Here is a 19,355-nt window from a genome sequence, read left to right on the forward strand (position 1 = left end):
TATAGTTTTTCTAAGTCGGAATGAGGGCAGCTGGCTCACACGGATCTGGGTCCCCACGCAACATGTGATAGTGATTGGACCAGAAGCGGTTTATTGAAGCACCATTTTCTACTAAGTCTTACCCAAGCTAAGCACAGGCTTACGGTTACACTGGAAAGTAACACTGTCTGGAATATTCTCCTTGAGAGCACAGAGGAGTGGACATGCAGCGAGGCGACGGCAGGGCAAGCATGTGGGTCAAGCCAGCCTACGAGCTGAGATCAATTCACAAAGAGCGAGCGGGTGAACTCGACGTAGTCGAAGGCGGTGGGGAGTTCGCGGCCCTTGCCGTCCACGAAGGGCTTCATGTGGGAGACGCAGTAGTCGGCCTGTTCCCGGGTCAGGTTCTGGAGGGGGAGAGGCATGGTCAGCCCGGCCGCTGCCCAAGGGCGGGGGGCCGTTTCTATGAGCAGATAGGGACCTTGCTCCACAACGAATGTGGTGGTGCACGCGTGTAATCCCCGCGCTTGGGAGGCGGAGACAGGAGGATCGCATGTGTTCGAAGCCAGCCTCAGCTACTTAGTGAGGCTCTCAGCAACTTAGTGAGACCCTGTTTCCAAATAAGATATTTTAAAAAAGGTCTGGGAGTATAGCCTGGAGGTAGAAAGCCTCTGGGTTCCACCCCCAGTACCATAAAAAAAAAAAAAAAAAAAAAAAAAAAAAAAAAAAAAAAAAAGGGATAAAACGGCGGGCACCTGGCCAGGGTGGGCTCGCCAGTGGAGACTCAAGACTGCCACAAACCCCAGCAGAGCCTGTGGCTTGAGCTGCCCAGGCACCTCACCGCCCCGCCGAGGCCGCACCTGGTAGAGCTCCTCCTTGGTCACGTAGGGCTTCCCCTCAGAGCTCAGGGCGCGGAAGGCGCTCTCAATCTCCTCGCTGGACTTGACGTTCTCCGTTTCGCGGCTGATCATGAAAGCCATGTACTCTTGCAGGGAGACGTGGCCATCCCTGGGGACGGGAGCAAGTGCGGTGAGCAGGGTGGCAGGGGTCCAGGGCAAGGCTGTGTCCGCCGGCATCCCTGCGCTTACCTGTTGGGGTCCACGGTGTCCAGGATGGCCTCGAATTCTGGGTCCGGTTCCCCTTCCTCTACCATGGGGAGGTCATAGCCCAGGGAGCGCAGGCAGGACTTGAACTCCTGGTGGTTCAGCCTGCCAGACTTGTCCTTGTCAAAGTGTCTGCAGCACAAAGCCATGGGCAGCTAAGCACGCGGGCCCCGCCACCAGGCTGCCCCGCAGCCCCACGCGCAGAGGCCTTACTCACTTGAACATCATGCTGAACTCCTTGAGGGCCTCCTCGGTCACACCTGTTGTGTTCCTGGCCTGGATCTGCTGCTCCAGGTTGTGCTGCATGCGCATGCCCAGCTGGTCCAGCTGGTCCCACTGCTGGGCCAGGCCCACTGTGCTGTGCTCCGTGTACTTGTTATCCAGGATGAGGGCCTCTTCCATGGCGGCCCCCAGGTCCTCAATCTTCTTCAGCTGACTTCTCATGGCTCGGATTTCCTGGTGCTTGCGCTGCAGGGTGGGGGCAGAGACACGTGGGACAGAGCTCTCCCCCAGAGTTGCCCCAGGAGCCTGTGCAGCTGCCCTCTCCGCCTCAGGCCCAGCCCGAGACTCACAAACCAGCTAGTACCCTGCTGGGGAAACGGCACACGCCATGGACAAGAGGGCCGCTCCCTTTCAAGCCCGGCTGCGGGTAGCGGCCGCCAACAGCTTTAAGATGACAAGTCCCAGGCTGCTTTGAGCCACCAGGGGAAAAGGGTACAGCCCGCCCATGTGGGTCCTGACGAAGCCCAGAAGGAACAGCAGGCAGGCAGGGGCAGGAGCAGGGCTGAGCCCTGGGGCACTCACTTTGGTAGCTTCCAGCTGGGATTCCAGGGTTCCTGACTCTTCGACCATGCAGGACCTAAACACAGAGGCAGAGTGAGGGAGAGGCCTGACCTCACCAGACAGCAGCAGCTCTAGATTAACGTCCCTGTTGGGTGAACTGCCTGGCAGCCTGCAGTCCTGGTTTAGTTAAGGAAACAAAGGCTAGCTGCTGTTGGCTGTCCTTCCCGGCTGGCCCTGGAGTGGGGGCAGGCCACATTTCTCCTGTTTCAGAGACACAATGTTCAGGCCAGGACCCTTTCTCAGGTGGCTCCTCAGCTCCAGCCAAGCAGGGCGCTGGAGGGGTCACTTGGGAATTGAGTTTTGTTCCCCCTGGGAGCAGAGCCACTGCAGGCCTGATGGCCTTTCTGTAGCCCTGAAGGATGAGAGACCTTGGGGCAGAGGGCAGGCTGAGAGCCTGACACACCGGAGCCCTGCGGAGCCCGCTGCAGGCTCCTGAGGAGGGGAGCCACACCGAGGGCGCACGGCCCTCAGGTGAGCAGGCGCCTGGTTCTAGCCGTGCTGAGGTAAGGACCAGGTACAGGTCTGCACATGGTTCTAACCCCAATGGAGGAGGGGAGTGGCTATGATGAAGCCTGGGCTCAGGCCCCACCACATAGACACAACCAGGGCCAAGTTCTGAGGAGCAGAGGGTTCAGGGGAACCTGCTCTCTCCCTATGACGACTCAAGATCACAGAAGGCCCCCAGTGGACACAGACAACACACGAGCTGGGGTCACGTGCAGGGACAAGTTCACACAGTGCGCATGGCCGCGGTGGGGTGCGGCCAAGTTTGCCCCGACCTACCCTTGTGAACCCGGTGAGCCAGGGTGAGCTCCGAAATCTCCCACAGTGCTCTAGCGAGGCAAGGCCCCAGGCTTCCTCCTACCCCAGCAGGGAGACTCACAACACACCCGGTCACCAGGGGAAAGGGCCTCCAGGACCTGGGGCAGGAGGTGGGGCCAGTGCAGCAGGAGGACAGACCCTCCTTCCCAAGCAGCCGGGCGAGGGTTAGTCAGAAAGCAGAGCTGCCTGGGGAGTCCAGAGTGCATTGGCAAAACCACAGTGAGGGAAGAAGAGAAATAAGAGGAGAAAAACCTTCCAGATAGATCATCCCCAACTTCATACTGATAGACACGAATGACCCGACGATACGCTATGCTATTCAAAGAGAAGAAACCAAGTGAATACACCACAGGAGGCGAGGCGAGAGCATCCCAGACAGACACGGGCCACGGGCCCAGTGGGCCGCGCGCAGGCAAGGGCGACCTGGCCCCGGGCAGGGACCTGGAGCAGGTGGGCCACTTCGGGGCAGCTCACAGTGGCAGCGGGCGCGGCGGGACAGGGCTTGGGAGGAGCCACAGGTGAGGGAGCATGGCACCACACGAAGACAAGACCAAGAGCAGCGATGTGGGCGGGGAGAGCGGGGGGCGTGTCCCCACCTCCGCCGGGGCGGGCGTGCAGCCTGGTTTGGGCAGCTTTCTCCTGTCACTACTGTCACCAGCCTAATTTTCCTGTCTGCAGAACCTCGGCCCCCCCTGACGTCGGCAGCCTGGACAGAGGCCCCCAGTTTTGCTGCGATCCCCTGCTAGGTAGGACTGGGGGAAGCGCCCTGCTCCTCTCTCGGGCTCCTCCAAGCCCTGTCTCCATACCACGCAGTTAATGCTGGGCGATCCTGTCTTCCACTGGGGAAATACTTGTGGTTGTCCTCCTCCCAAGGAGAGGCGAGGGCTGCCTGGGCCCTGGGGGCTGTGTAGCTTCTTCGTCAGCTGGACTGACTACCCAGGCTCTCATCCACTTTTGTGCCCACAAACCACCTGGGGGCTAAATATGGTCTCTTTGGACACACTGAGTGAACAGGTAAACAAGTCCAGTCCATCCCAGTGGCTATGGACACGGGGCTCAGCTCCGGCCTCTTGCTCGGTCCCATTTCCTTCCTGAGCAGGACCCTGGGGATCTGAGCAGAAGTGCAGCAGTAACCCCCTCCTCAGACTGCAGGCCCTGTTGGGAATGGTGGGCTGCAGGCAAGGCACGCACTCCTTGTCAGGTGACAAAGACAAGGTGGGCAGAAAGGCCCTCCCAGAATCCTCTCCAAGCCAGGCCACAGGGACCAGGGGACGGACAAGCACACAAGACACCACCACACCACGAGCCCGGAGAAAGAAGACAATATTAACCCATCGAGGAGGTACGTTCTGCGGAGATCCGAGCAGCCAGGAGGCAAGGTGGTGTCCAAATGCAGCAGCAATTGGGAGGAGGGCACGGAAAAGACCAAGAAAGAAAGAAAAAACATCATCAGTACCATTCATGTGTATGCCTGTGGTGTTATACTGGGGACAGAACCAGGAAGCTTTCTACCTCTGAGCTACACCCCCTGGCTTTAATTTTTATTCTTTATTTTGAAACAAACTCTCACTATGTTGTGGAGGGCCTAAGTAGGTAAGACTGCCCACTAACCTGCCATCTTCTTGTCTCAGCCTCCCAAGTACTAGGATTACAAGCATGCGCCACCACATCCAGCTTCCCTCAGCCCTTTACTTATTTTTCTTATTTGTGTGTGTGTAACAAATGTGGATGGAACCCAGGGGCATTCTACCTCTGAGCTACACCCTCAGCCCTATTTTTTTATTCTTTATTTTGAAACAGGGTCTCAGTGAGTTGCAAAGGGCCTAAGTAGCTGAGGCTGTCTGCGAACGTTGACCTTCTTGTCTCAGCTTCCTGCATGCTGGGATTACAAGCGTGCGCCACCATGCCCGGCTTCTATTTTTGTTTTAAAACAGGATCTCACTAGGTTGTTGCAAGTTTCACTAAATTGCTAGGTGTGTGATCCCCCTGTCTCAGCCTCCCCAGTTACTGGGATTCCAGGCATGTGCCACCACGCCTGGCTCTACCATCAGTCCTGTTCTGTCTGACCCTGTACTGGTGGTCGCTGGGTTGCTGTGGGGACTCAGAACACCTGGAAGTTAATCTTTGGGGAACAGATCAGCAGAATGCCACTCTAATCACCCACCCTTCTGGCTCCAGAGTCAGCCTGGGCTGGCCAAGCTTTTCTCAGTTGTCCAAGGCAGCCCTGGGTTTCAAACAAAGCTTTCGTGACCTGGGCGGGGCCCGGGGATTACACTCAGGGACCATAATGCTCCCCAGGGGTGCGGCGAGGGCAGGCACCTGGTCTCCTGGATCCACTGGTGGAATGCGTTGGCGTGCTGGGCAAACTCCTGGCGCAGCCTGTCATTCTCCTCCTGTCGCCGCTGCTCCTTTTGCAGCTCCAGCTCTCGCTCCTGAGACCAAGGGAGGCAGATGCCAGCTTCACCCGGGTCCTGAGCCTCCCCTTAGAGGGGCTCAGAATGGACAAGTTTCTACTCTCGGGGCCTAACCAGAGCGGCTTAAATCTGAGAGGGGCAGGAAGTACCATCCTGAAGCTGAACAGACAGTAAATTGCTCCTTGGGGACCAGGGAGGGCTGGAGGTTAGCAGCCTGTGAGGGCCACGGGCAGCACGAGGCGCACCTTGATGATTTTCTGCAGGTTCCTCCAGGTCTCCTCCAAGGCCTCCATGGTGAACCAGGTGTAGGGGTTGGAGGCCACACGGAAGCTCTTGATCTGGCGGTCCAGCTCAGCCAGCTGGTTGAAATCGGCCTGCGCAGAGCTGAGGGAGGAGCGGAAGGCCTCGTGGGCCTCGCGCAGGGCTTTGATCTCCTCCAGGGAGTTGCAGCGCACAGGGTCCGTCAGGTCCTCCTCTGCGTTCTCAAACCAACTGTTGAAGGCAGAAGCCTTTTTGGCAAAGGTCAGGAAGAGATCCTCCACCTGGAAGCAGAAGGATCAAGTAAGGAAAGTGGCCGGGCAGCAGCTGGTGTGAGGGCAGAAGGGCGCCTAGAAACAAGGCACACATGGCCTGCTGGGGAAAAGGCTCCATGCTCTGCACCGCGCCCAGCTGTCCTCTCCTCCTGGCCCTCAGTGCACGTCTACAGCCGTCTGTGGCTGTGGAGGCAGCTCTGAGAAGGCAGAGGTCCTGTCTGCCTTGGTGGCGGCTGACTCCAGGCCTGTGCCTCCTGCTAGGACGATGGCACAGGACGGCAGAGGGATGCTGGGTCTGCCTGCCCAACCCTAGGCTGGCTGAGCCTTACCTGGACTCACACTCACCTTGCGGAAATGACTCTGGGCCTCTAACAGTTTCTTTTTCCGGGTGGCCGAGTTGGCCAGAAGCTGGCTCCATCTCTTCATAAGGGAGGCGTGCCGGGCCTCGATGGCCTTAGACTGGACGTGCTTGGCGGCCAGCAGCTGATCTTTGAGGGCGGTGATATTGGCAATGCCCTCCTGCTGGAAGGCCTGCAGGCCGGCGTCAAAGGTTTCCTAGAATGAGGAGTGACAAGCCAATTAGTGACCACAGTGAGGCTAGGACTTGCTCTTCCTGATGCCAGCTCAGACAGCGTTAACATCTGTCCTCCAGTGTCTATGTTGGGTGGGCGCTGGCACTCGGTCACACCTCTCTCCTTTCCTGTTTGCCTCAGACCACAGATTACAGCAGGGCCCTCTTGGCCTCCGGGCACCCATCCAACGAGCTGCGGAGCTGTAACACTCTTGCACCCCGGCATGGCCCAGGCTCCTCAGATACACTGCCCCCCCCCCTTCTGTTTACCTTTAGTGAGTGGGCCTAGGAAGGCTTGCCCCACTGCCCTCACTGGCTGGACAGAGAGACACATCCCTCCCTTGCACTTGGGTCCTCAGTGCCCTCTGCTGTACCCAATCAAGACCAGACCTGCTCCCTGCTGAATCCAGGGCCTTCCCAGAGACCGCCCAGCATCTCAAGGAAGGACACTGACCACCAGGCACCTACAAGTGGCCATCCATACCGACCTGCTTGGTGAGGAGGGTCTGCACAGAAGACAGGTCTCGGCCATAGTCGTCTGTCTTCAAGCTGTTCTCCTTCTCACCTAGAAAACCAAGTATGGAAACTACTCCACTCCTTTGTGGTGCAGTGAGAAGGGTTCAAACAGGAAACAAGGGGACTGAGGCACACCATTATTTGGTTTACATTGAAATTTCAAAGTTATTGAGAGCCTCTGATCCAGCATCAGCTGGCTTCTCTCCAACCCCAGGCACTGGCCTCCATTTGAGCCAAGAGAGGTCCTTCTAGCTGCCAAGTCTCATGGATGCCGCTATCATGCCCCCCTCACCTTGGGGCTGAACGGCACTCTGGCCAGGGTACCTAATGGGTAGTTGTTCTTTTTTTTTTGGTGGGTCTGGGGATGGAACCCAGGGGCATTCGACCTCTGAGCTACACCCCCTGCCCTGTTTTTTATTATTTTTTATTTTTTTGGTGTTACTGGGGGTGGAACCCAGGGGCTTTCTACCTCTGGGCTATACTCCCAGACCCATTTTATATTTTATTTGGAAACAGGGTCTCACTAAGTTGCTGAGAGCCTCACTAAGTAGCTGAGGCTGGCTTTGAACTTGTGCGATCCTCCTGTCTCAGCCTCTCAAGTGCAGGGATTACAAGTGTACGCCACCACGCCCGGCTTTATTTTTGAAACAGGGTCTAAGTTGCAGAGGGCCTCACTAAGTAGATGAAGCTGTCTGCAAACCTCAATCCCCCAGTCTCAGCCTCCCAAATGCTGTGATTACAAGGGTGCGTCACCACACCTGGCTTAGTGGGTAGTTCTGGTGTGGCCTGACTGCCTTGGGGTGCTGCTGCGTCAGGGTTCACAGCCCTCTTTTTTGGCCCTCGTGCCAGCTTGGTGCTGGGCCCTGCTGTGGTAGTTTTGGGAGCAAGCTCTCTGATCTGCATTTGATCAGTTTCTTCCCTGCAGAAGAAAGCCAACTACATGGGGATACACCAGGTGCGGCTCTGGAAATGAGCTTCCCGGCCTGGGAGACGGAGAAACTGCTTACCGATCCAGGACTCTACTACATCAGCCTTCCAGTTGAACTGGAGGAAAGCCGAGTTCTCGTCCAGCTTGGCCTTCCTCTGGGCTGCGGCCTTCTCCAGGTCGGACACCTTCCCATTCAGGCCCTTCATCTTGGAAGAGATGTTCTCCTCATGATGATTGTTCTAGACCGGAAAAAAAAACACACCTGTCAGCTTCGCCTCCCTGCAGCCACAGACCTGTGTCCTTGGGAAGGGGCTTAATTTCGGTTACATGGGCCACTGCCCAGTGGGGGGCCATGGTGGCTTTCCAAGGTCAGAGTGCAGCCTCAGGATGAAGGGTGTACAACAGTGCTACTTCTGGGAATTAATGCTAAAGAACAAACAAGGAACAGTTGATCTTTTGAGTTACAATGATGTATTCACTATTATTATTTTTTTGGTGGTACTGGGGATGGAACCCAGGGGCCTTATACCTCTGGGCTACACTCCCAGGGCTATTTTATATTTTATTTGGAAACAGGGTCTCTTAAACTAGCTGAGGCTGGCTTTGAACCTGTACGATCTTCCTGTTTCAGCCTCCCAAGCGCGGGGATTACAAGCGTGCGCCACCACGCCCGGCTACTACTATTATTATTTTTGTGTGTGTGTATCTGTGTGGTGGTACTGGGGATGTCCATCAATGCACCCAGGTGACTGGCCTGTGAACAGCCTTGGCCTCTCCGCTGAGAGAGCACCGAGACTCTTTAATTTTTGCTTTCTCTGGAAAAGGCCATTTAAATGATAGATTTCAGAAACATTCTACACTGCAGCCAGGTTTTGGATAATTTATAGAGTGATGCAATCCATTAAACAGGTATCTAGGAGCTGGGTGTGGTGGCGCACGCTTGTAATCCCAGCATTTGGGAGGCTGAGACAGGAGGATCACGGTTCATGGCCAGCCTCAGATATTTAGTGAGGCTCTCTGCAACTCAATGAGACCCTGTTTCAAAATAAAGAATAAAAAAACAGGGCTGGGTTTGTAACTCAGAGGTAGAATGCCCCTGGGTTCTAGGTTCTATCCCCAGTACCACGGGGGGGGGGGGGGAGGTATCTAGGAAGCTATCTTATCTATATACTTGCAGATACAGCATCTGGAGGGACATATGTGAAGACTGTAATATCACCCTCTCTGACTGGTGGCTTTTTTTGTTGTTGTTGTGCTGGAGACTGAACTACTGAACCCAGAGGCATTCTACCTCTCAGCTACACCCCCAGCCCTATTTTATATTTTATTTGGAAACAGGGTCTCACTAAGTTGCTGAGAGCCCCACTAAGTAGCTGAGGCTGGCTTCAAACCTGTGTGATCCTCCTGTCTCAGCCTCCCAAGCGTGGGGATTACAAGTGTGTACCACCACGCCCGGCTTATTCTTTATTTTTTTCAGGTCTGGAGATGGAACCCAGGAGCATTCCACCTCCGAGCTACACCCCCGTCCTATTTTTTATTCTTTATTTTTGAAACCGGATCTCACTGAGTTGCAGAGGGCCTCACTAAGTAGCTGAAGCTGTCTGCGAACAGCGATCCTCTGGTCTCAGCCTCCCAAATGCTGGGATTAAAAGCATGTGCCACCACGCCCGGATTATTCTTTATTTTGAAACAGGGTCTCACTGAATTGCGGAGGGCCTCACTAAGTAGTAGCTAAGGCTGGCCATGAATTGAGATCCTCCAGTCTCAGCCTCCCAAATGCTGGGATTATAAGCTTGCACCACCATGCCCGGCTATTTTTTTATATGTTATTTGGAAACAGGGTCTCACTAAGTTGCTGAGAGCCTCACTCAGTAGCTGAGGCTGGCTTCGAACCTGTATGATCCTCCTGTCTCAGCCTCCCAAGCGCTGGGATTACAAGTGTGCGCCACCACGTTCGGCCTAAAAACAACATTTTTGGAATGCTAATGTCAAAAAGAAACCAAGACAGATGCTTCTTTTTTTTTTTTTCCCCCAGGTCTGGGGATGGAACCCAGGGCCATTTGACTTCCAAGCTACACCCCTTGCTCTTGGGGTTTTTTTTTTTTTTTTTTTTTGGTGGTACTGGGGGTGAAACCCAGGGGCTTTCTACCTCTGGGCTACACTCCCAGACCTATTTTATATTTTATTTTGAAACAGGGTCTCACTGCGTTGCTGAGAGCCTCACTAAGTAGCTGAGGCTGGCTTCGAATCTGTGCGATCCTCCTGTCTCTGCCTCCCAAGCACAGGGATTACAAAGCGTGCGCCACCACGCCTGGCTTTTTATTCGTTATCTTGAAACAGGGTCTCACTATGTTGCAGAGGGCCTAAGTAGCTGAGGCTGTCCACAAACTGCGATCCTCTGGTCTCAGCCTCCCAAATGTTGGGATTACAAGCATGTGCCACCACCCCCGACTTCTGTTTATTTTTTTATGGTACTGGGGATGAAATCCAGGGGCATTCTACGTCTGAGCTATACTCCTATCCCTGTTTTTTATTCTTTATTTTTAATAATAAAAAATTATATTATAATTATATATTTATGTATAACATACTATATATAATTATATATAATAAAACTATTGATAATAATAAAAGCAAGGTGTCACTAAGTTGCGGAGGCCTCACTAAGTAGCTGTGATGCTCCTGTCTCAGCCCCAAGTACTGGTCTCCAGCACACCTGTTAGGTGAATACTGGAGCAGCGAGCTCTGCGGGCTGCTGCGGCACTGTGCACAGATGTCTTGGGAGGCAAGAGGGTTTCCCACCGGGCCGGCTCACCTTCTTAATGAGGTCTTGTCCGTTAGTGCAGACGTCGTTCACGCGATCCTTGTGGACAGTGAAGTCAGTCTCGAAAGCTTCGTGCTTCTTCAGTAAGCCCTAGGGTAGAACAAATGTGCAGCCCTTACCCTCACACTCCTGTCTAGGTGGGAATAAGAGAACTAAGCAGTATACTAACATAGAAACAAAGAAAACAATTTCAACAAACAAAAAAATAGGATGCAGCAAGAACTGGCAGTGTGCAGCCAGAGAGGCCTTTCTTAGTTAAGCACCTGCTGATCAAGCTCAGGACTGGGGACTGAACCCAGGGGAGCTCCAAAACTGAACTACATCTCCAGCCCTTTTTATTTTTTGTGGTACTAGAGATTGAGCCCAGGGACATTTTTTATTTTTTTTTCGGGTCTGGGGATGGAACCCAGAGGCATTTGACCTCCGAGATACACCCCCTGCCCAATTTTTTATTCTTTCTTTTGAAACCGGGTCTCACTGAGTTGCAGAGGGCCTCACTAAGTAGCTGAGGCTGTCCGTGAACTACGATCCTCCATTCTCAGCCTCCCAAATGCTGGGATTACAAGCGTGCGCCACCACGCCCGGCTAGAGCCCAGGGACATTCTAACACCAAGCTACACCTCCAGCCCTATTTTATTATTTTGAAACAGGGTCTCATTAAGTTGATGAGAACCTCACTACTTGCTATGGCTGTCCTCAAAATGGTGATTCTCCTGTGTTGGCCTCCCACGTACTGGGATTACAAATGGGTGCCACCATACCCAGCTCATTTTTTGTTTTGAAACAGGGTCTCACTAGGTTCTTGAAAATTTTTTTGTTTTTGTTGTGCTGGGAAGGGAACCCAAAGACATTCTACCTCCAAGCTATACCCCCGGATCTCCCCGCCTTCCTCCCTTCCCTTTCTTTTTGTGGTATTGGGGATGGAACCCAATACCACACTCCAAGTGACACTCCAAGCCCCATTTTTTTAATTCTTTATTTTGAAACAGGGTCTCACTGAGTTGCAAGGGTCTCACTAAGTTACGAAGGGCCTTGCTAAGTAGCTGAGGCTGTCTGTGAACTGCAATTCTCCGTCTCCAAATGCTGAGATTACAAGCACGCGCCACCACGCCCAGCTGGGACCAATTCTGACACCAGGACGCAGTGAGGATGTGTGATCTCCTGACACTCCGCAGCATCTCCCTTTGCCTCTCTAAATGCTGCAAGAGGAAGCCTCGTGGCTGAACGCGAAGCTCTGCAGAGGGAAACTGAGAAAGCCCAACTGAAAGCCAAGCCTCGCTGCCAGCTGTGACTGAGGCCATCTGGGTGGGTGCTCAGCTGCTCGCTGCCTGGATGCAGCTGCATGAAGGATCCCAAGTGAAAGCTACAGAGGAAACACCCAACTCAGAATCCAGGCAAAAAGAAACTGCTGCTGCTTTTAACCACTGAGCGTTAAGGAGGCTATCATGCAGCACCTGGTAACCAATGTGGGGTGTGAGTGTGCCTTGGGCTGAGCTGCACCTAACTTCTGGTGCCTGTGAAGGCTGAAATAAGTCTTTGTGGATGGAGTGTGCAAAGTTTAAGATGAGATCATTAAGGCAGGCTCGAATCCAATTGGACTGGCATATGGAGAATGCCCAAGGAAGACGGCCATGTAGAAACAAACAGACTCTGGAGTGCTGTTGCCAGATGCCAAGGATGCAAGGCAGATGCCAAGGATGCAAGGGAGGGGTCCCCTTGGAAGGTGTGGCGAACGGCAGCCCGTGTCATGATTCAGAGCTCTGCTCTTCTGACCCGTGAGCCAGCACCTGCCTGCTGTTTTAAGCCACTGAGAATGCGGTACCATTTTCACTTCTCCTAACCTGGATAGCAGCAAGAGTATCTCCGTAATCTTCACTAGCTACCAGCGTCATTTTCTCGTTGATCCAAGCTTCTTCCTCTTCCACATTAGCTACAAACTGCTGATATTCCAAGGACTCCTCTAGTCGCTGACCCCTGGTTATAGGAGACAGGAAGAGCAATCAATCTCCTCTCACTTAAATTTTCAGAGTTAACATGAGCTTTAAAACCCTCATGAGGCGGAGCTGCAGGAAGTCTGGTCTTAACTTCCATGGGATATAAAGCGGGCAGAGTATTCTTCAGACATGAGACAATGGGATGCTATGTGGGGTCCAGATTCACAGGACAGGACCAGCTTAGCATAAGCCTGCCAGAGGTGGCTCTGGAGCAAGGCAGCTGGTGTTTATGTGCCCAGGAGGTCTAGAAGCTGCAGGAGGCCCAGGCCTGGCACTTCTCACCACACACTCCCTGGTCTGAGTGCTCACCGAGCGGCCGCCAGCTGCTTCAGCTCCTTCCAGTGCTCCACAAACTGGGCCAGACGCTGCTGGATCTCCTCCTGCCCAATGGTGTTATCATCGGACAGCTTCTTCCCAGTGTCCAAGACGCCCTGGCACGCAAGCACGCTCAGATCAGTGGTGGGCAGCGCTGCCGGGGCCTGCTTCTGGGCAGGTGCTCGTGCCCCTCCCAGGCCTGTTCCCGCCCCGCAGTCCTCGTGGCCAGAGGTGCCTCCTCACCTGGATGGCCGGCTCGTGGGCAGCCAGCTCGGCCTCCAGCCGCTTGTGCTTCTTCCTCAGGTTCTGAACACCTGTGAGGTCTCGGCCATAGTCTTCAGAGCTCACAAGCAGTTTCTTCTCCCTGGAGGACAGAGACAGCGGGGTCAGTCTCTGTAACTCCTCATTTTCTTTTCAAGGTACCAGGGATGGAACCCAGGGGCATTCTACCTCTGACATACACTCCAGCCCCATTTTTTATTCTTTATTTTGAAACAAGGTCTAAGTTGTGAAGGGCCTCACTAAGGAGCTGAGGCTGTTGCACTGTGATACTCCTGTCTCAGCATCCAGAGTACTGAGATTATAAACATGCGCCACCACGCCCAGCTTCCTATTCCACTTTTGTTTTGACACAGGGTCTCACTACATGCTGAGGCTGTCCTTGATCCTGTGATCCTGTCTTGGCCTCCAAGAACTGGGATTACAGGGGTACACCACCATGCCCAGCCACCTCCTTGTTTTCACATGGGCATTCTCCCTCTGAGTTGCACCCCTAGCCCGATTTTTTATTTATATATTTTTTGCGGTACTGGAGATGAAACTCAGAGGCATTCTACCTCTGAGCAACAATCCTAACTCTATTTTTTTGGCTGTACTGGGGATTGAACTCAGAGGCATTCTACCTCCAAGCTACACTCCAGCCCTATTGTGTGTGTGTGTGTGTGTGTGTGTGTGTGTGTGTGTGTGTGTGCGCGTGTGTGTGTTACTGGGGATGGAATCCAGGGGCATTCTACCTCCTCATTTTCACATGGTAATGTGAAATGACCCCATTAATACAGACATCCTCACCATTTTTACACATCTCTTCAGGAAAAGCCTTGCTAATTTCTTGAAAAACCAGAAGGCTGTTTCCTGATTACATGCCCAGGAGCCTCCACTGTCCTCCACGTGCGTATCAAGGAGGGGCAATGCATCCGAGAGCTCAGGGTCTGCAGAGGGCTAGCACTGTACTGGGGATGGGGCTCGCAGCGCACTGCCCTCATGGACATCATTAATCACACGTCCACCATATCCATGCAAACACATAAAGATATTTAGGTATGTAGCCAGGTATGGTGGTGCAAATCTGCAATCCCAGCACATAGGAGGCTAAAATAGGATAGTAGGTTGGAGGTCAGTCTCAGTAACCAGTGAGACTATCAGTAACTCAGCCAGACAATGTTTCAAAATAACAAGGACTGGGAGTGTAACTCAGAGGTAGAATGCTTCTAGTTTCAATCCCCAGTACTATACACATGGGTCTCACGCACGTCAGACAAGTGCTCTATCACTGAGCCAAGCTCTCAGCCTACGTACATCATTTCTTTTCATGTGTGCGGTACCGGGGATGGAACTCACCAGGATTTTGGCATTCTACCTCTGAACTATACCTCCCACCCTATTTTCTTCTTTTTCTTTGGGGGGAGGTACTGGGGGTGGAGCCCAGAAGCTTTCTACCTCTGAGTTAAACTCTCAGATCTAATTTATATTTTATTTGGAAACAGGGTCTCACTAAGTTGCTGAGAGCCTCACTAAGTAGCCGAGGCTGGCTTCGAACCTGCGCAGTCCTCCCGTCTCAGCCTATCAAGCGTGGGGATTACAAGTGTGTGGCGCTATGCCCAGCTAAACTAATACTTATTTTTTGGTACTGTGATGGAACCCAGGGGCTTTTCTACCTCTGGGCTATACTCCCAGACTTGCGAACCGTGATCCTCCTGTCTCAGCCTCCCAAATGCTGGGATTACAAGCATGTGCCACAATGCCCGGCTTATTATTTTTATATTTATTTATTTATTTATTTATTTATTTTTGCGGGTCTGGGATTGGAACCCAGGGGCATTCAACCTCTGAGCTACACACCCTGCCCTATTTTTTATTCTTTATTTTGAAACCGGGTCTCACTGAGTTGCAGAGGGCCTCACTAAGGTGAGGCTGTCCGCAAACCGCAATCCTCTGGTCTCAGCCTCCCAAATGCTGGGATTACAAGCGTGCGCCACCACGCCCTGCTATTCTTTTTATTTTGAAACAGGGTCTGAGTTGCAGAGGGCCTAAGTAGATGAGGCTGGCCGGAAACCCATGATTCTCCTGTTTCAGCCTCCCAAGTACCAGGGCTTCAAGTGTGGGACACCATGCCCCTGCTTAGTCTTTATTTTGAAACAGCGTCTCACTAAGTTATAGAAGGCTTTACTATGTTGCTGAGGCTGGCTGCAAACCTGCACTCCTGCTTTAACCTCCCAAGTTCTGGATTTTAAGTGTCTGCCATCATGGCTGTTAACACGTCATTTATTTTTTGTGGTACTAGGGATTGAACCCAAAGGTGTTTCTACCTTGAGCTGCAACCCAAGCCCAATTTCTTAAATTTACTTCTTTTTCTGGGTGTGATGACGCATGCTTATAATCCCCACACTTGGGAGGCTGAGACAGGAGAATTGCATAGGTTCAAAGCCAGCCTCAGCTTCTTAGTGAGGCTTTTAGCAACTTAGTGAGACCCTGTTTCAAAATAAAATATAAAATAGGCCTGGGAGTATAGGCCGAAAAAAAAAAAAAAAAAAAAAAAAAAAAGCAATCCTCAGCTACTTAGTGAGGTTCTCAGCAACTTAGTGAGACCCTGTTTCAAAATAAAATATAAAATAGGTCTGGGAGTATAGGCCGGAGGTAGAAAGCCTCTGGGTTCCACCCCCAGTACCACCAAAAAGAAAAAAAAAATTATTATTTTTTTTGGTGGTACTTGAGTTGGAACCCAGGGGAATTCTACCTTTGAGCTATACCCCCAGCCCTAATTTTTATTCTTTATTTTGAAACAGGGTCTCACTGAGTTGCAAAGGACCTCACTAAGTAACTGAGGCTGGTCGTGAATGGCAATCCTCCTGTCTGCCTCCCAAATGCTGGAATTACAAGCGTGTGCCACCACACTTGGGTCTTAAATTTCTTTCTTTCTTTCTTTCTTTTTTTTTTTTTTTGTGATACTGAGGGTGGAACCCAGGGGCTTTTCTACCTCTGGACTATACTCCTAGACCTATTTTATACTTTATTTTGGAAACAAGGTCTCACTAAATTGCTGAGAGCCTAAGTAGCTGAGGCTGTCCAAGAGTTGTGATCCTCTCTCAGCCTCCCGAATGCTGGAATTACAAGCGTGTGCCACCACGCCTGGCTTTACATCAGTTCTTTTTTTTCTTCTTGTGGTACTGGGAGTGGAACCCAGAGGCTTTCTACCTCCAGGCTATATTCCCAGACCTATATTATACTTTATTTGGAAACAGTGTCTCACTAAATTGCTGAGAGCCTCACTAAGTAGCTGAGGCTGGCTTCAAACCTGTGTGATCTTCCTGTCTCAGCCTCCCAAGTACAGGAATTACAGGTGTGTGCCACCACGCCCGGTTTTTACATCAGATTTTTTTTTTTTTTTTTGGTGGTAATGGGGTTCCTGGAAGCCCTTCTACCTCCAGGCTACACTCCCAGACCTATTTTATATTTTTATTTGGAAACAGGGTCTCTGAAGCCAGCGTAGCCGGCTTTGAACCTGCTCGATCCTCCTGTCTCAGCCTCCCAAGTACTGGGATTATAAGCGTGCACTACCATGCTTGGCTTGCAAGGTGTTCTTAAAAGTGGTCTGTAAGGCTAGGTGTATTAGTGCACACCTGTAATCCCAGTACTTAGGAGGTGGCGGATGCTTGTAATCCCAGCATTTGGGGGGCTGAGACAGGAGGATTGTGGTTCACCTACAGCCTCAGCTACTTAGTGAGGCCCTCTGCAAATTAGTGAGACACTGTTTCAAAATAAATAATAAAAAATAGGGTAGGGGGTCTAGCTTGGAGGTCTAATGCCTCTGGGTTCCATCCCAGACCCACACACACAAAAAAAAGGTACTTGGGAGTCTGAGATAGGAGAATTTAGGTTTGAGGACAGCCTCAACAAGTACTGAGATTCTCATTAGCCTATGGAGATCCTGTTTCAAAATAAAAGTAAATAAAATAGGGCTGGGAGTATAGCTTGGAGGTAGAAAGCCCCTGGGTTTCATACACACACAAAAGAAAAGTGGTCTATTTGGCAGGGAGTGGGGACACATACCTTTAATCCCAGCTATCTAGGAGGCTGAGGCAGCAAGATTGAAGGTTTGAGGCCAGCATGGGCAACTTAGCAAGAGCCTGTCTCAAAATAAAAAATAAAAGACTGACTATGTAACTCTATGGTAGAGCACTCCTGGGCTCAATCCCCAGTAGCAAATACAACAAACAAAAGGGCCAAAAGTGTTCATTCATAGGCTATATCATTTGGGATAGACTTTTTTTCCTTCTTCTTAAAACAGGGTCTAAATTGCTGAGCACCTTGCTAACTTGCTAAGGCAGGCCTCTAACTGCAATTCTGCTGTCTCAGTCTCCTAGAACTGGGATTTAAGTGTGTGCCATAACTCTCAACTAAACTGATATTTTGAAGGATGGAGAAGATTTTTTTTTTTTTTTTTGGGGCAGGTCTGGGGATGGAACCCAGAGGCATTCGACCTCCTAGCTACACCCCCTGCCTGATTTTTTATTCTTTATTTTGAAACTGGGTCTCACTGAGCTGTGAAGGGCCTCACTAAGTAGCTGAGGCTGTCCACGAACCACGATCCTCCGGTCTCAGCCTCCCGAATACGGGGATTACAAGTGTGCGCCACCATGCCCAGTTTTCAATTCTTGAGTTGCCTTTTTTTTTGGTGGTACTGGGGTTCCTTCTACCTCCGGGCTACACTTCCATACCTATTTTTATATTTTTATTTGGAAACAGGGTCTCTTAAGCCAGTGAGGCTGGCTTCGAACCTGTGTGATCCTCCTGTATCCCCCTCCCAAGCGCGGGGATTACAAGTGTGCGCCACCACGCCCGGCTTGGAAAGATTTAAAAAAGTCAACTCTCCTTCCTTGAAGAAGTGATCTTCCTCAAATCAGAACAAACTTACAACATTCCCTGAGACCTAAAGGGCAGGGCCCCCACCAGCATGGATCTCCAGTACTGTGGGGCCTTTGCTGACCAGCACCACTGAATACTCAGATGGCCACAGAAGAACTGTGTGGCAGGGTTGGGACCATAGCCCTTTTTACCACACTTCTGTTTTCCCATGGTCCAGGGAAGCTGGAAGCCTTTTACCTCTCCAGGCAGTCCATGCGTCTGCCCTCTTAGAGGTTCCAGGACTCCCAGAGGACCCAGAACATGCAGCTACAAGAGTACATACTTGATCCAGGACTCCTCGTCATCCATGTCCCGGAAGAACTGATGCAAGCGGTGGGACTCGCTCAGCTTGGCTCGCCGGGAAGCCGCCATACTCTTGATCTTCTGGAAGCGCCCATTAATGGTGTCCCGCTTGTCTTTGACTTGGGAGGTGTCGAAGGCGCTGCTGGTCATCAGGCTGTCTGCCTGGCCATTCAGGTCCTTCAGGCGATCCTGGGCAGGGGTGGGGGGATGATCAGAAACCTGGGTGTTCCCTAAATAGTTGCTTGCAAATAACAATTTAGGAATTCCTTACTGAGGTGTGGAGCCTGTGGACCCAAAGTGTCCTATGTGAACCCACAGCACTCTGTGACGTCAAGGCTATTTTTGTAATGATGCTAAGACATGATGTGCTTTAGACTGTGTGGACACCTGTGCTGATGGTGCAGAGCATGGTGTGGGATGCTGGCGCCTGCCTTGCAGCTAGACAGCAGAGACCGCACCAGCAGAGACTGACTCTTCACTGCCTCCTGCCCACAGTTAGAATGCTGCTTCACTAACAGCATCCTTTAGTTTTTACTTTCATCTTTTTTGGTGCTGGGGATGGAGGGATCTCTGTGTGCTAAAAACAAGTTCCACAACCAAGCTTCACCCCTATTTTAACATCCTTTATTTATTTATTTTATTATTTTTTTGCGAGTCTGGGGATGGAACCCAGGGGCATTTGACCTCCAAGCTACACCCCCTGCCCTATTTTTTATTCTTTATTTTGAAACCGGGTCTCACTGAGTTGCAGAGGGCCTCACTAGGTAGCTGAGGCTGTCCGCAAACCTGCGCGATCCTCCGGTCTCAGCCTCCCGGATGCTGGGATTACAAGTGTGCACCACCATGCCTGGCTTTCCTTAACATCCTTTAAAAAGCAGAAAATGGCTAAATGTGGGTGGGCAGGCCTATAATTCCAGTACTTAGAAGAAGGCCAAGATAGGAAGATCACAGGTTCAATGCCAGCCTCTACAACTTAGCAAAAATCTATTTCAAGCTGGGCATGGTGGTGCACACTTGTAATACCAGTAC

General features: G+C 51.8%; 1 protein-coding gene across 6 annotated transcripts in view; it reads right to left on the reverse strand.

Moving 5' to 3' along the window:
• Window positions 1-260: 260 nt before the first annotated feature.
• The window catches only part of SPTAN1 (spectrin alpha, non-erythrocytic 1), a gene marked incomplete at both ends in the record, with an annotated part of 90,553 nt that continues 71,458 nt past the window's right edge, over window positions 261-19,355 (reverse strand). For 3 of the 6 annotated variants that reach the window (XM_080708484.1, XM_080708487.1, XM_080708486.1), the window contains 16 exons: window positions 261-386; window positions 840-987; window positions 1,068-1,214; window positions 1,300-1,550; window positions 1,887-1,941; window positions 4,079-4,096; window positions 5,067-5,179; window positions 5,407-5,703; window positions 6,040-6,249; window positions 6,754-6,830; window positions 7,789-7,948; window positions 10,525-10,623; window positions 12,375-12,507; window positions 12,837-12,958; window positions 13,086-13,206; window positions 18,307-18,515. In XM_080708484.1, the coding sequence (XP_080564610.1) occupies window positions 261-386; window positions 840-987; window positions 1,068-1,214; window positions 1,300-1,550; window positions 1,887-1,941; window positions 4,079-4,096; window positions 5,067-5,179; window positions 5,407-5,703; window positions 6,040-6,249; window positions 6,754-6,830; window positions 7,789-7,948; window positions 10,525-10,623; window positions 12,375-12,507; window positions 12,837-12,958; window positions 13,086-13,206; window positions 18,307-18,515 (2,286 nt within the window). Of the gene's footprint in view, window positions 387-839; window positions 988-1,067; window positions 1,215-1,299; window positions 1,551-1,886; window positions 1,942-2,999; window positions 3,063-4,078; window positions 4,097-5,066; window positions 5,219-5,388; window positions 5,704-6,039; window positions 6,250-6,753; window positions 6,831-7,788; window positions 7,949-10,524; window positions 10,624-12,374; window positions 12,508-12,836; window positions 12,959-13,085; window positions 13,207-18,306; window positions 18,516-19,355 lie in introns of all 6 variants that reach the window. The other 3 variants (XM_080708482.1, XM_080708483.1, XM_080708485.1) reach the window with 3 other exon arrangements.

This window comes from Muscardinus avellanarius, assembly GCF_963383645.1.
Source record: "Muscardinus avellanarius genome assembly, chromosome: 13".
Lineage (NCBI taxonomy): Eukaryota > Metazoa > Chordata > Mammalia > Rodentia > Gliridae > Muscardinus > Muscardinus avellanarius.